At 37.8% G+C, this 14,037-nt stretch overlaps 1 protein-coding gene across 1 annotated transcript in view; it reads right to left on the bottom strand.

The window, feature by feature from the left end:
• LOC109092891 (rho guanine nucleotide exchange factor 40-like) overlaps nucleotides 1–14,037 on the bottom strand; it is a 37,357-nt gene that overhangs the window by 3,416 nt on the left and 19,904 nt on the right. Inside the window, exons 12-23 of the mRNA XM_042728796.1 lie at nucleotides 13,429–13,527; nucleotides 12,694–12,845; nucleotides 12,387–12,525; nucleotides 11,193–11,312; nucleotides 10,849–11,040; nucleotides 9,157–9,657; nucleotides 7,309–7,682; nucleotides 6,000–6,249; nucleotides 5,630–5,719; nucleotides 4,319–4,522; nucleotides 2,774–2,953; nucleotides 1,419–1,599 (exon numbers count right to left, since the gene is read on the bottom strand). Of these exons, the coding sequence (XP_042584730.1) occupies nucleotides 1,419–1,599; nucleotides 2,774–2,953; nucleotides 4,319–4,522; nucleotides 5,630–5,719; nucleotides 6,000–6,249; nucleotides 7,309–7,682; nucleotides 9,157–9,657; nucleotides 10,849–11,040; nucleotides 11,193–11,312; nucleotides 12,387–12,525; nucleotides 12,694–12,845; nucleotides 13,429–13,527 (2,482 nt within the window). The remainder of the gene's footprint in view (nucleotides 1–1,418; nucleotides 1,600–2,773; nucleotides 2,954–4,318; nucleotides 4,523–5,629; nucleotides 5,720–5,999; nucleotides 6,250–7,308; nucleotides 7,683–9,156; nucleotides 9,658–10,848; nucleotides 11,041–11,192; nucleotides 11,313–12,386; nucleotides 12,526–12,693; nucleotides 12,846–13,428; nucleotides 13,528–14,037) is intronic.

Here is a 14,037-nt window from a genome sequence, read left to right as displayed (position 1 = left end):
AACTCTAAAGCTCAAGATGTTGTGGGAAAAAGAAAAATCAAAAACCATCAAAACCCAAGTGTGCTGCCTACTGAGACATCATCCGCATGCATCACACGCACTATTCAGTGATGTTTGGTCATTTGAGCATTTACAGGCAGCAGTGATCCGATCCGCATCCAAACACCACAGAGAACATTCCTGGAATCACTATTTACTTCTGTCTCAGTCCTCATCTCTGAGTTTATAGGAGGAACCGGAACTTTTGCTACTTCTGAAATTGTGATGGTTGACAATAATAATCACAGGAACACTGTAGCTCTAAACAAGAAACATAGAGACCAGCTATTTAACTGTGGCTACTGGCTAGTTTCACCAAAGTAATAAAACAGGAAACAGTGTCCAGATGTGAAAAATAAGTGTGCTTATCTATCTATCTATCTATCTATCTATCTATCTATCTATCTATCTATCTATCTCTGTATGTACTGATAATATTAAGATAATGATATAATATTAATTTTATAAAAGGCCACTTAAGTTTTTCTACACACTTAAGTACAAAATTAAAAGGTGTACTTTTAAAGTACATGGTAAATCATTGTTTTAATATTTTATTATGCTTTAAAGTACACTTATTTTGTCATTTTGAATAGCATACTAAAGCACAATACTAATGCACTTGATTATTTTTTTAATTCTAGTGCATCACTCATATTTTAACTTTATGCTTACAAATGTATAACTACAAATATACAAACGCGTTTCAATAGAAATGATATTAAAGTATATTTTAGTTTATCATAAACAATTGTCAGTACACTCAGCAGCACATTTTAAACATACTGTATGAGGAATTCTATAAATTGAGATTTAAACAACATCTGAAAGCTGAATAAATAAGTTAGGATACAGCAATATTTGGCTGAGACACAACTATTTTAAAATCTGGAATCTGAGGGTGCAGAAAAATAAATTTGCCCTAGCGACTTAAGACTGGTTTGTGGTCCAGAGTCACATATTTGAAGAAAAAAAATAAAAAATAAATTCACATATGAAGGTGTACTTAAGTCCTACTTAAGTGGGTCAAATAAATAAATAAACAAATAAATAAAATGTAGTTATTGGCATTTACTATAAATTGAAACATTAATTATTTTTCATGTAATTGCATGAACATGCAATGAAAGTCCAAGAAAACATCACATACAGTTTGCACTTATATTCTTTTAAAGTATATTATTTCAATAATAGGTCCTCATTTAAAAAAGTATGCTGAAGTGTAATACTTTTTCACAAGCAGAGTGTAGCGAGAATCAGTGATAAATATAGTTCTGTTTTACTCAATAATGCATCAAAAGATAATAATCAAGAGAAAAAGAATCAGAGAGTGATTTGCAGCAGGGGTCAGAGGTGTGAGGTCAAAGGTTAGTCCTGACCTGTGTTGTGGATGGCGTGAGTCCAGAGCAGCTGTGCGATGTCGTGGGTCCAGGTTCCTCTCTCCTGCACGCTGGAGGCCTGGAGAGTGAGACAGTCCCTGGTGCGGGACGCATGTCTCACCCACACCTCAAACCTCAGCCCGTCCTCGCCCACGCTCTGAGTGAGACCCATCTCACCCGTCTGAGGAGACACAGGCAGTCAGACGCCACACTAACACATACTCCCGCTCTGTGAGTGTCAGGTGTGCACCCACTGAACACATCAAGAGTTCAGACGCAGAAGCCTCTGAGCACGTCTGACGTTTATCTTTAAAGTGAGTATTTCTTTCTGGCTACTATGCATAGGTTTCTATGTAAGTACGGGTTCTTCTGAACGGGTTGAGGCTGAGATTCAGCACATCTGAAGTGGAAGTACTTGATGAACATCTATGTGTGGAGAGCATTCACGCAGTATCGTTATCACATTTTTGACCAAAATGGCTTTTAGAGGCTTTTGCATTGGAACTGTTTCCCTGTTTAATGCACAAAAAATCCACATAATCAAACTGAGATGCCATTTAATGTCAGAAATAATATACTTTTTTAAAAAAAAATAATACAATGAATGTAATATTTTTGCAGATAATTGCAATTAAATGAAAATGTATTATAGTTAAAAAATATATATTAAATGCAGTTAGCTTAATTTTAGTGTATTTGACCCACTTAAGTAGGACTTAAGTACATCGTTATATGTAATTTCATCATTACTTCTATTTAAAATAAAATGGTTAAAGTACTGCTGACAAACATTTATGATAAATGTACTTAAATATATTTGTAATTACAGATTTGTATTGGTGTATTTAAGATGTATTTAACACTACAGTTAAAACAATAGTCAAGTTTTATACATGTGCTTAAATATGTTAGTTAACACATCAAAATAAAGTGAACTTTGAAGCATGATGAAAAGATTCTTAAAACATAATCAATTCAAATGTACATTAAAATAACATTTTAAATTTTACATTGTGCACTTTCTAAAAGTGTACTTAATTGTGTTAAGAAATATTTTCATGAAAGTGTCTTTAAGTTTTAAGTGGCCTTTACTTTCATTGATAGTATATTATCTAGCTTAAGTTTTGAAGCAAACTACAAGTGAAGATTCAGTACAATCAATCTAACTTCTTTTTCACAAGGGAGCCAGTGCAGCATAAACAAAGCACCTTTAAGGTTTTTGTCTCATAGTGCATACTGTGGTCATCTTTAATAAATATCAGGCTGTATACAGTAGTGTGCAGTACACTAGCATTCCCCTCCGAACACAGCCTCTGTGTGTGTGTGTGTGTGTGTGTGTGTGTGTGTGTGTGTACCTTAATGCTGTGCTTGAAGCTGTACACACTGCATCCTGGGTTGGGTGTTTTGTGTTTGGTGAAGATGAGATAGTTCTGATAGAGGAAGATGTTTCTGATTCCCGTCTTCTTCCGTCGGCCTCCACCGGAAACACACAGCTCACCCTGACGCACCAGATCTCCACGCTCCGCCACGGGGATCTGACACACACACACACACACACGCACACACACACACACACACACACAGAAGGGCATCATGTTAACATCTACTCTCTTTTGTGTGATTCAATATGATATGAAGGATGCATCAATTATTTCATTGTTTTTTTTTGTTTTTTTAGAATTTCACTATTTATTTATTTTGTTTTACTATCACATCCAGATCACATCTAGATCTAGCGTACTGTCTGGAGATTCACTAAAGGTGAAGCATGTCATTTCTGTGACTTTAGAGGTACCAAACAGAACTGCAGAGAAAAGAGAAGAATTTAAGCATCTAATAAAAAAAAATTAAAAAAATAACAAGCTAACTGGCCAGTAACATATTATTTACTCATCAGAACACATTTTTTCTAGCATTAATGGCTTGGCGTGTGTTAATTCTGGATCTTGATTGTAGGTTTTAACCACTCATGTTCCTTGGTACACAAAAACCACGGTGCACGTGAGCAAGACCTGGACCTGTGATGAGTGTACTTTACATCACTGAGGATAAACCAGCTTGCTAAATGAAACACCTGTTTTTAAAGGACCATGAAACCACATTTTTTGAGAAGTTAACAGATGTGTATTTGTTGCACATTATTAAAACAGTGATATCACACACAGTTATTTGTGCGTTTGAATTCATGCATTTGGCAAACGCTTTTATCCAAGGCACACATTTTTGCCGGTATATGTGTTAGAAATAAAAAACCTGCAATCGAGGTGTTGTTAGCACCATTTAGAGCTACAGGAACAACATAATTATATGATTATTTATATATGATTAGATGAATATCTTAAATTAGTTTTTTTTTATACTACTTGCATTATTTTTTGTTTTATTTAACTTTTCGCTTTAGTAATTTTAATACTTAAGCTTACACTTAGTTGATTTCTCTTTGTAATCTCTTTCTCTTTTTTAATCTTAACTTTCTTTTTTTTAATATTTTATTTCAGCTTTACTTCAGTTAACAAATATTTTAATAGATTTAGTTAGCAATACAAATACTTTACAGGAACACTATATTTTGAAGAATAAGAAAATTTGGAGATTTTTTTTTTTTTTTTTTTTTGTCCATAAAGTTAAAGATTCTTAATTACAGACTAGCAGCTTGGAAAATGTTAAAAAAAAAAAAAAATTAATTCACTGCATGAATAATCCATAAAAGAAAAAAAGAAAGAAAGAAAAAAAAACATTTGCTAGCTATCAGTATTATGTTGTTGTGATCGGATATTGCATAAAGCGCAATCTGTTATTGTCTTTTTGACCACCAGGTGGCAGCAGTGCATTGGTCATGTGACCTCACAAAGACACACTGTAGACTCTGTTGTAAGTGAATGTGGTATTTGAGTTCATACCGGACACCCTGTGATGAGATCACTGGCTCGCAGATCCTCTCCGTGCCGCTGGGCGTGTTTTAGGATGGAGAGGGCGGAGTCAGAGGTGGGATTGAGACCGCCCAGTTCCTCTAGTGTCTGGCAGTACTGCTCCAGTCTCTGAACGGGAGCCGAGAGACACTGAGGAAACGGAGGAGCAGGAACAAGAGACGAAGACAGCTTTGACTAGAGAGAGAGAGACAGAGAGAGAACGATTAAATAAACAGCTCATTATTTCCCACATTTAAAAAAATGGCACAGATATCAAAAACTCATTTGCCACCCTGTGGGCAAAGACAGTAGTGCAACATAAACTGTATTACAGTACACAGAGTCAGGAATGGACAGATCAGCTTACAGTCAACTTGTGAAAAAAAAGTGTGCCTAACTGTATTGGATACATACTTCCAATCTGAAATACAAGACGTATGCAACATTAATGAAAAAAAAATGCCACTAAGGCAACTGAATGAGAGACACTTTCATGACCGTTTCTTAACACGCTTAAGTTCACTTTTAAAAAGCAACCTTTTTTAATAATGTCAAACTGAATGTTTCACTTTAAAGTTCTTTTTAAATGATTGTTTTAATAATAATTTGACATGCTTTAAAGTCCACTTATTTTAATGTGTTGACTAACATACTAAAGCACATGCAAAGTACTTGATTAGAATTTTAACTCTAGTGTGCCATTCAATATTACATTTATTATATTTTTACATTATTACAAACATGTTAATACAAATATATTTAAATACAAGACAGACATTTTTTCAAAGCAATGATAGTATATTTGGGTTTACCATAAATGCTGGTCAGTACATTCAACACTGCGCTTTAACCATATTTCAACTAATAATGATATTGTGCTGCTAATGAAAAAGCCCTTCTTCAGAGGGTCAAAAATGCTCTAAAATTCAGCTAACTGCATTTAATATAAATTTAAACTTAGTTTTACATCCAGTACACATAGTAGTATATTATTTTATTCTATTTTTAGCGGTATATTCTTTTAAAATATATTAAATCTGTACTAAGTACTCATTTTAAAACTAAGTGTCCTTTTTTGCATGGGTATAAACTGGCCTCTCATTCCATTTTTAAGGAACAAAAAGCACACATTTCATGTTTTTTTTTTGTATGATTTCTGGGTAGGTAACGTAGACTGCACTGAGGCTCTGTTTCACACCTGATTCATGAAATGTGCCATATGGACACACTGCTATACTTCTCCTGCATGTGCTCTGATGAAATATCAATCAATTAAATGCAACTTTGACATTGCTTTCTCACCCTGAAGAAGTCAGCAGCCTGACCGATGAGCAGAGCGTCCGGCTCAGGTCTCATCCGGATGTAGTGGGAATACAGAAGAAACTGATCCTTCTGTGGAAACAGATATCAGGAAATACTTGATTCATATGGATACATACCAACATTTCATAATTCAAAACATTCTGGTTATGAACAGTATTATGGTGTTTTTCAGCTTCGTTCGCATTTATGTGGCTTTTTTTATTTAAATATTATATGAAGATCACATTAAAACATTGTTTTTACAAAAAAAAAAAAAAAAAAAAAATTTTTTTTTTTTTTCCTGTCTTGTTTACAATGAAACTGTAATTTTGCCAAATTATGGGAAAAAGCAATGTGAGCTGTTACTCACATATTTGCTGAAGCAGTCAGTCTGCTGCAGTGTCTGGGAGAGAGCGCCCTCCATGGCCGGGAGAAGTGACTGCGAGTGGAAGGCAGAGAGGCTTTTCCAGTTACAGAAGAGTGACTCTGTCTTTCCTCTCAGCGCAGACGGGACGTCTGAAGACTCCAGGAGGGGCAGATAGTTCTCCTCCACACCTTTAAGAACAGCCACATACTGCCTCTCTGTGCTGACCAGCCGACACCACTGTAAGTACAGCTTGCTGTGATCGAGAGAGAGATTGACCCAAAAACATGGTTTATCCTTAATGAAAATTTATCTTGAAATGCCTTATTTGTCATTGACCTGTTGTGTTAAAAATCTAGCTACTGAAAGTGTTGATTTTTAGTAAATTGTATGGAAATCAGTGGAGGTTCCCTTTGACTCTTAAAGGGTTAGTTCAACCAAAAATGAAAATTAGCCCATGTTTTACTCACCCTCAAAGCACCCTAGGTGTATACGACTTTCTTCTTTCAGACGAATCCAATCGGAGTTATATTAAAAATTTTCCTTGCTCTTCCAAGCTTTATAATGGGAGTAGGGGGGTGTTTTTGTTCAATGTTTTTGTTGTTGAATCGATGTGTTTTTGTAAGTAAAATATTCATATTTAAAATGTTATTTATTTATTTATTTTTTTTACGTATGACGTACGAGTCACACCAGTGATTACTGACGAATATGAAAGTGCGGAGGACTGATTTTCCTTTGCTAAAGTAAGGAAACATTGCCTCCTTTGCTCCTGTAAAACTCGTGAGACTAGCATATCTCAGAGGTGCATGCGACGCATACATTCTCCATCATCCACCAAAACGGATTCTGCGTGTGACAGTTAACAGAAGTGAGAGAAAAGTTTTTATTAAGTTTGAAATATAGATATTTTTCTTACAAAAATGCATCGATTCACTACGAGAGGCCTTTATTCACCCCCCGTAGCCATGTGATCCACGTTTTATCACAGATGTATGCGCTTTATTTGACTACTTTTGGACTGCTGAACAAAAACACCCACCTACCTACTCCCATTATAAAGCTTGGGAGAGCAAGGAAAATTTTGAATATAACTCCGACAGGATTCATCTGAAAGAAGAAAGTCATGTACACCTAGGATGCTTTAAGGGTGAGTAAAAAATTGAGTAATTTTCATTTTTAGGTGAACTAACCCTTTAACACAACTGATGTCACCAAAATTTGAACAGCCTTTCCAAAACAAACCTATGTGACCTAATATCCTCACAAAGTAGCTTCATCAGGTGATTTTGGAAGGGAAATCTCTCACACACACCTCTGTGCGGTCGCTCCTGCTCTCTCCATCCCCGTCTCTCTCTCGGTACGGTTAAGCAGCACATGTTGGCGCGTGAAGCCTGTGTGATCCACCACTTCCTTACTGCTGACCTCCACTCCTCTGATCAGCACTCCTGCTCCTGCTCCTGCTCCAGTGGGATCCCTCCACCCTGGAACCGCTGCTGCCACCCCTGCCGTAAGGATGGGATCCGTCAGCCCCCGGCGGCCCAACCAGGACAGTGGAGAGGACTGGCCCGATGTGGACTCTGCAGGTTTAGACACGGCGGCCGAACGGCGTGGGGCCAGCAGAGCCTGGAGGTCGAAACTGGGATGACGCTTGCGAGGGGGTTTGGGAGGGAGGGGTGCGTCTGTGGCCTACAGCAGGACAGTGACAACCAATTACATAAGCACAAAGTATACTTCAGTTTTTATATGAATATGAAGGCCTGTGTGCATGACGCAAATTTCATCACCAGAATAGTATGAGTGCACTGCGCGTGCACCACCTGATTTTTGTAACCAACTTTAGCATGCCCAGATCACACATGCACACTGAATTTGTTTGGCACTAATCAGTTGTTCCACAAGGTGGCAGCACTGACCCGGGCCATGGTTGTTGCCGGGAATGGGATATGGCCGGGAAAGAACAATAAAGTAAATTTGCTACCTATCACATTCTGTTTTATTAACATCTACACCTATACAACCCTAAACCTTCCGTTACAATAATGCAAGTATACAGTAATTATTGTTGTTCAGCATGACAAAAATTATGCAATGTTGATGTGTGTATGCCCAGTAAGCCCCGATGGACGTAGCTGTATCCCTTCTAGCCTCAATCCCGTGTCATTGTTATATCGTAGTAAATTAAACTAAAAAGACAAAACAACTACAACAACAACATAGTGGAGGTTGCAACAACAGGTTTTTATAAGTTTTTCTTGGACATAATATCTGGCGAAAAATAGCGCAGACACTGGACAAAGATGGTTCCTAGGGGGTTACTATAAGGTTGCTTGGGTATTCTATCTGGTTGCTTGGGTGTTTTGGATGGATCCCAGGGCATCGGTATGTGGCTGTGGATATGTGGCTGCTAGTTTGTTGCTAACTGTTTTTAGAGTGTTCTGGATGTTTGCTAGGTTGTTGCTAGGGCATTGTTATGCAGTTTCTAGTTGGGTTCTTGGTGGTTTTTAAGGTGTTCAAGATGGTCCTCAAGCTGTGGCTATCTGGTGCTAGGGTGTTACTATGCTGTTTCTAGTGGTTTAAAGAGCAGATTCTAATGTGTTCTTGGTGGCTGTTAAGGAATAGGTAGATAGTTGCTAGGCAGTTGGTATGCATTTATAATGATGTTGCTAGATGGTTGCTAGAGTGCTGTGATAGGTTCCCAGGGTGTTGCCTAGAGTTATCATGCAGCTGCTAGGGGTATTCTAGATAGTTACTAGGGTGTTATGGGTAGATCCCAGGAAACTGGTTTACAGTTACTGGAATGTGTCTATGCAGTTGTCAGGGGGTTCTAGGTGGTTGCTAGGTTGTTGCTATTTGCTTGTTAGGATGTTCTAGATGGTTCCCAGGGTGTTGCAATGCAGATGATAAGGTGATCCAAATAAGTTTATAGTGTGTTCTTGGTGATTGCTAGGGAGTTGCAATGCAGGTGTTTTGGGTGGTTTCAAGGGTGTTGCTATGTGGTTGCTAGGGTGTTGTTAAGTTGTTGGTGGTTGATAGGGAGTTTTCTAGATAGCTGTGAAGTTGTTAGCATGTGTTCACTAGGTGGTTTTTAGAGTGTTTTAGTTTCATTTTGGTTGCTGAACTCATGACTGCGACTCCCTCACTCTAAAACATGCACACTTACATTTTTCTTGGCCGGGTGCAGAAGGTTTTGCAGAAACTTCCCCCCTCCTGGATTCACCCCCTCTTTCTTCTTTTCCTCTCCAATCTTGAGTGTTGAGCAGTTTTGTGGCCGGAAGAGAGACGCCAGTGAACCCCAGGATTGCAGGCCCCCCTCTCCTTCTCCAGGGCACCAGTCTGGCTCGATCTCCCCCTCTAAATCCCCCAGGCTGGACGTGCTGGAAGCGGGAGTCCTCCCTCGTCCCCCCGAGTCCGGCTCCTGACCCTGGGCCATTGACGAGCCTCTTTCTGCCTGCAGGATCCGGCTCTTAAACTGAGCCAGAGTTTTCTGATAGCGCTCCAGAGTCTGGGACCAGAGGTCCAGCAAAGCCCCACCACCCAGATCCAGCGCAAGAGCGCGAGCGTCCTGGAAACGTGATGGAGGGATGGGAGGCAGAGAGGAGAGAGGGGAGGATGAAGAAGAGGAAGGAGAGGAGGACGACACCACGTCACACCACTGAGACGCCTGCAGAGAGAAAAAATGGAGAGTTAGTCATTATTATTAGCATAAGTGTGTGTACGTAGGGGCAAATACTCTAAATGTAAAATTGTATATTGCACTCTCTTCCAAAAGTCTGAGAAAATGCATCTAACCTGAAGGAAAAATGGTACAATCACACTAGCAAAATTTTGTCAAAATTCATATAATATTATCAATTGAGTCATTTTTGATTTTTATGTAATCTGTGTATTTCTTACCCCACTGGCAAACAGTAAATAGTGTATTTTTTTTTCTGTTTTCTAAATTAGGGATATACTACCGTTTAAGATTTTGGGGTTGGTAGGTTTTTTTTTTTTGTTTTTGTTTTTTTAGAAATTTCTAATCTTTGCTAAGGCTACATATATTTTATTTAAAAATACAGTAAAACAGTAATATTGGGAAATATTGTTACAATTCAAAATAATTGTTTTCTATGTGAATATATGTTAAACTGTAATTTGTTTCTGTGATCAAAGGGGTATTTTCAGCATCATTACTCCAGTCTTCAGTGTCACATGATCTTCAGAAATCATTCTAATATGATGATTTACTGCTCAAGAAACATTTCTGATTGTTATCACTGTTAGAAACAGTTAGACAAAGTGTAGAAACTGATAAATTTTAAGGATTTGTTTTTCTTTGATAAACAGAAAATTTACCAATCTGAATTTATTTGAAATAGAAATCTCTTCTGATATTATGAATGTATGTACTGTCACTTTTGATCCATTTAATACATGCTTGCTTAATAAAAAAAGAATAAATAATAATAATGATAACTTGCTGACTGTAAGTTTGGCGTTCTAGCATCAGTACCATACTGTGTAAATCTTGAGTGGAAAACACTTTAAACTAATGCTATAAAACGTGTAGTTCTGATTCTAAATTCTGAATGGATAAATCATATTCAAAGCATTTGAATACTGAAATCTACAATAGATAAACTACTGTAAACAACTAAACTCTGCTTCATGTTCTTGCTTATGTTGATATGCTCAGGACATGTCCTCTCTCATGTCTATATTCGCTCTCTTTTTTTTGCATCACTCCATAGTAATGTAAAGTGGTCCTGTCCTGTCCATTGCTGCTTGTAGAATTATATCTACCATGGAATAAACAGTAATAAACAATAACAATCATACAGTGGCCTTGTGTGTATATTTGTTTGTGCTTTACTTCAGTAAGTGTAGACAGGAGCCGTTGTGTGTTGTCCAGCTGTGTCCAGCAGTCCGACAGACAGTGAGACATGTCTCGCACTTTTTCTCTTATTGGAGGGAGTTTGTCCAGCACGGCTCTGAGACCGGGCCAGTCCAGCTCAGACCAGCTCTCCACCTCTCCCAGCAACACCAGAGTCTCACTGTGAAGCTCCTGTTAACACGCACAAATGCAAAGCCAAGCTGCACATGAGTGGAAAAGGTAAGATCACATACATATGATCGAATATCAAATGTGTGGGAATGAGAAGCGTCTCAGATCATTTATAAGAGTCCATTTCAGCTGTAGTTGTGAAACAGACTCACCATCGCAGACTCTCTGAAGCTCCTGAACTTGTGCTGTTTGAGTGACAGTCTGCTGAGAGACAGAGGAGGATGTTTATAGTCCTCGAGCTGCTGCTGTACGTGCTCTATGTCTCTCTCACACTGGAGCAAACACATACACACAGAGAAAGAAACAAGAAGTCAGTGTCATTTGTGATGAAACAGCATGATCACACTCAAAACTGTTGAACATTTCCTTTAGGAAAAGAACAGCTCACCCAAAAATGAAAATTTTCTCATTATTTACTCATGTCATTCCACACCAGTATTACTTTCTTTTCGTCCATTAAACACAAAAAGGAGAAAATGTCATGGTTGAAGTTATGTTATTGTTAACTAAAGCTAATATATACACTACTGTGCAAAAGTCTTAGACTGTTAGTATTTTCACCAGCAACAACAACAAAAAAGTTGTTGTAATTTGTGTTTTTGTTCATTGAAATAAAGCTGGGAAAGGGAAAAAAAAAGATAAAAGAAAAAGAGAGAATATATATATATATATATATATATATATATATATATATATATATATATATATATATATATATATAATATATATATATTATACAATTTCCTTACAATTACAATATTCACCATCCTTGCATGCATTTTCATAATGAACATATCCAAAACAAACTGTGGACTGTGTTCCTGAATGACTTTATAGCTGTTATATACACTATCATATCAGTAAACCAACACACTGTCTAAATAGTCAGCATGGTTCTCCTAGAGGCTCAAAAAACAAAACAGTCATTCAGAGCAAGTGAGCGACATGATGCGTTAAAACTGGAATGTTCCCATTATAATCAACAAAGCTGCAAGTTTACACAGTTTCACGTGACCGTTTGAGTCCGCAGTTTAGCATGAGTTCATTGTCTGCACGCAATTCTGGATTCTCTTGAACATTCCCGTTATAATCAGCAAAGTTTACACTGCAAAATAACTCAGCTCTGGGCCTGGAGGGCCACAGTCCTGCAGAGTTCAGTTTCTAATCCTAATCAAACATATCTGAAGCTAATCAAAGTTTCCAGGATTACTTGAAAATTGCAGACATGTGTAAAATCTGAAGAAAATAATAATAATAAATAATAATTGGAATAAAATAATTTGTAACTAATACCTAATTAATATTCCATTGACAGATCTCACTGGTCTCTTTATCCTCACACATACCTTGTCCAATTTATCCACAAGTGCAGCCAATCTCCCCAGCGCTTCCAGGTCACGACCCCTCTGATTGGACACACGCACTAGCCGGTGAAGCGCGTCATCCACACTGTCATACAGGTTAGAGGCCACTGCCAAAGCAGCCCTGAATGCAAAAAATAGTGCAATACTACAGTCAGACGAGCAGAAATGCATTTGCAACATTTTATTGTTAAATGTCCACTAAAGATTACATTTAAAGTGAAGCTAAGTGAAATGTGAAACTAACGTGAAACTAGTATTATTATGCATTCTCTCTGTATTCTATTCATACTTGCAGTCTGGTGATTTCTGTGCCAACCCTGATGTCCCATTGGCCAGACCTGCCAGCCAAGCCCCGCCCCCCTGCTGCAGCTCTGTCAGCCGTTGGTCAGTGAGGATGCTTGTCATTAACTGTCTGTGTTTGTCGACGCTGAGGGGAACATTCTACAGGTGAAAAGAACAAGACAGTCTGATAACTCAATTATTTGCTTAAATATCACACAAACAAATGTGTACTTAAAGGGATACTCCAATCCAAAAGGAAAATTTTGTCATTAATCACTTACTCCCATGTCGTTCCAAACCCGTAAAAGCTCTTCAGAAAGTCTTCGGAACATAATTTAAGATATTTAGGATCATCGTCTGAATACTCCATCTATCATCAGATGTGCAATCTGGGTTATATGAAGTGACCTTCTTATTCTTCACTTACAAAAAGTGTTCCCGTAGCTTCACATAACCCAGATTGCACATCTGATGGCAGATGGAGTATTCTGATGACGACTTTCATACCTTTTATGGACCTTAACACTGTTATTTATTTGGCAGTCTATGGGACAGTCACAGGCCTCCCAGTTTTCATCCAAAATATCTTAAATTGTGTTCTGAAGACGAACTGAGCTTTTACAGGTTTGGAACGACATGGGGGTAAGTGATTAATGACAAAATTTTTATTTTGGGGTGGAGTATCCCTTTAAATAGACTTAAGTAGACAGGAAATCATATTTTACATCAAACAGTCCTTCACCTTAATGCAGTCAGGTAGTGGTTCTGTGTCCATAGACTGCAGTGCGTCTCCCAGCAGGGTGAGGGCGCTCTCACAGCGCTCTGTCAGCTGCTCCAAACTCTACAGAACATCAGGAAGAGCATGTTCATCTGCTGCAGATGTTGGGTCAGGCTTGTGGTAATTCTTAAAATGTTTATATTTAAGTTTATTGGTGTTTTTTATGGGTGTAGCTTTACTGTATTTATAAATGTAAAAGATGTTTGGCTGTGGGACATATTCTAAGTATGTTTAACCAAAGTGTTAAGTTTACACAGACACAGAATGATGTCCATTCAAAGATTTTGTCAATGAACAGGTTAAGTAGAAAAAAAAGCTGTTTTTTTAGAAAAAAAAACACACGTGCTGTATTTTAGCCTTTAATGCTATGACGTCCTATATCATGTAAATGGCTAGATGCTAGTTTCTACTAGCCTGAAAAACTCAACACAAAAATATATCTGTGATTCCATGTTAACAGTAACTTCTCTGATGGTGAATCTCGTTTTAGGATTAAGGCAAGTGCAGTAGTGTACTTCACCAGTGGCCTGTAGCACGAAGCCAGTTTCAGTTTTTACCCAGGTAAGTTTGCGT

Source organism: Cyprinus carpio, chromosome B7 (genome assembly GCF_018340385.1).
Source record: "Cyprinus carpio isolate SPL01 chromosome B7, ASM1834038v1, whole genome shotgun sequence".
Classification (NCBI taxonomy): Eukaryota; Metazoa; Chordata; class Actinopteri; order Cypriniformes; family Cyprinidae; genus Cyprinus; species Cyprinus carpio.
Note: the sequence above shows the minus strand (reverse complement) of the source record. Positions and strands in the feature narration are given on the sequence as shown.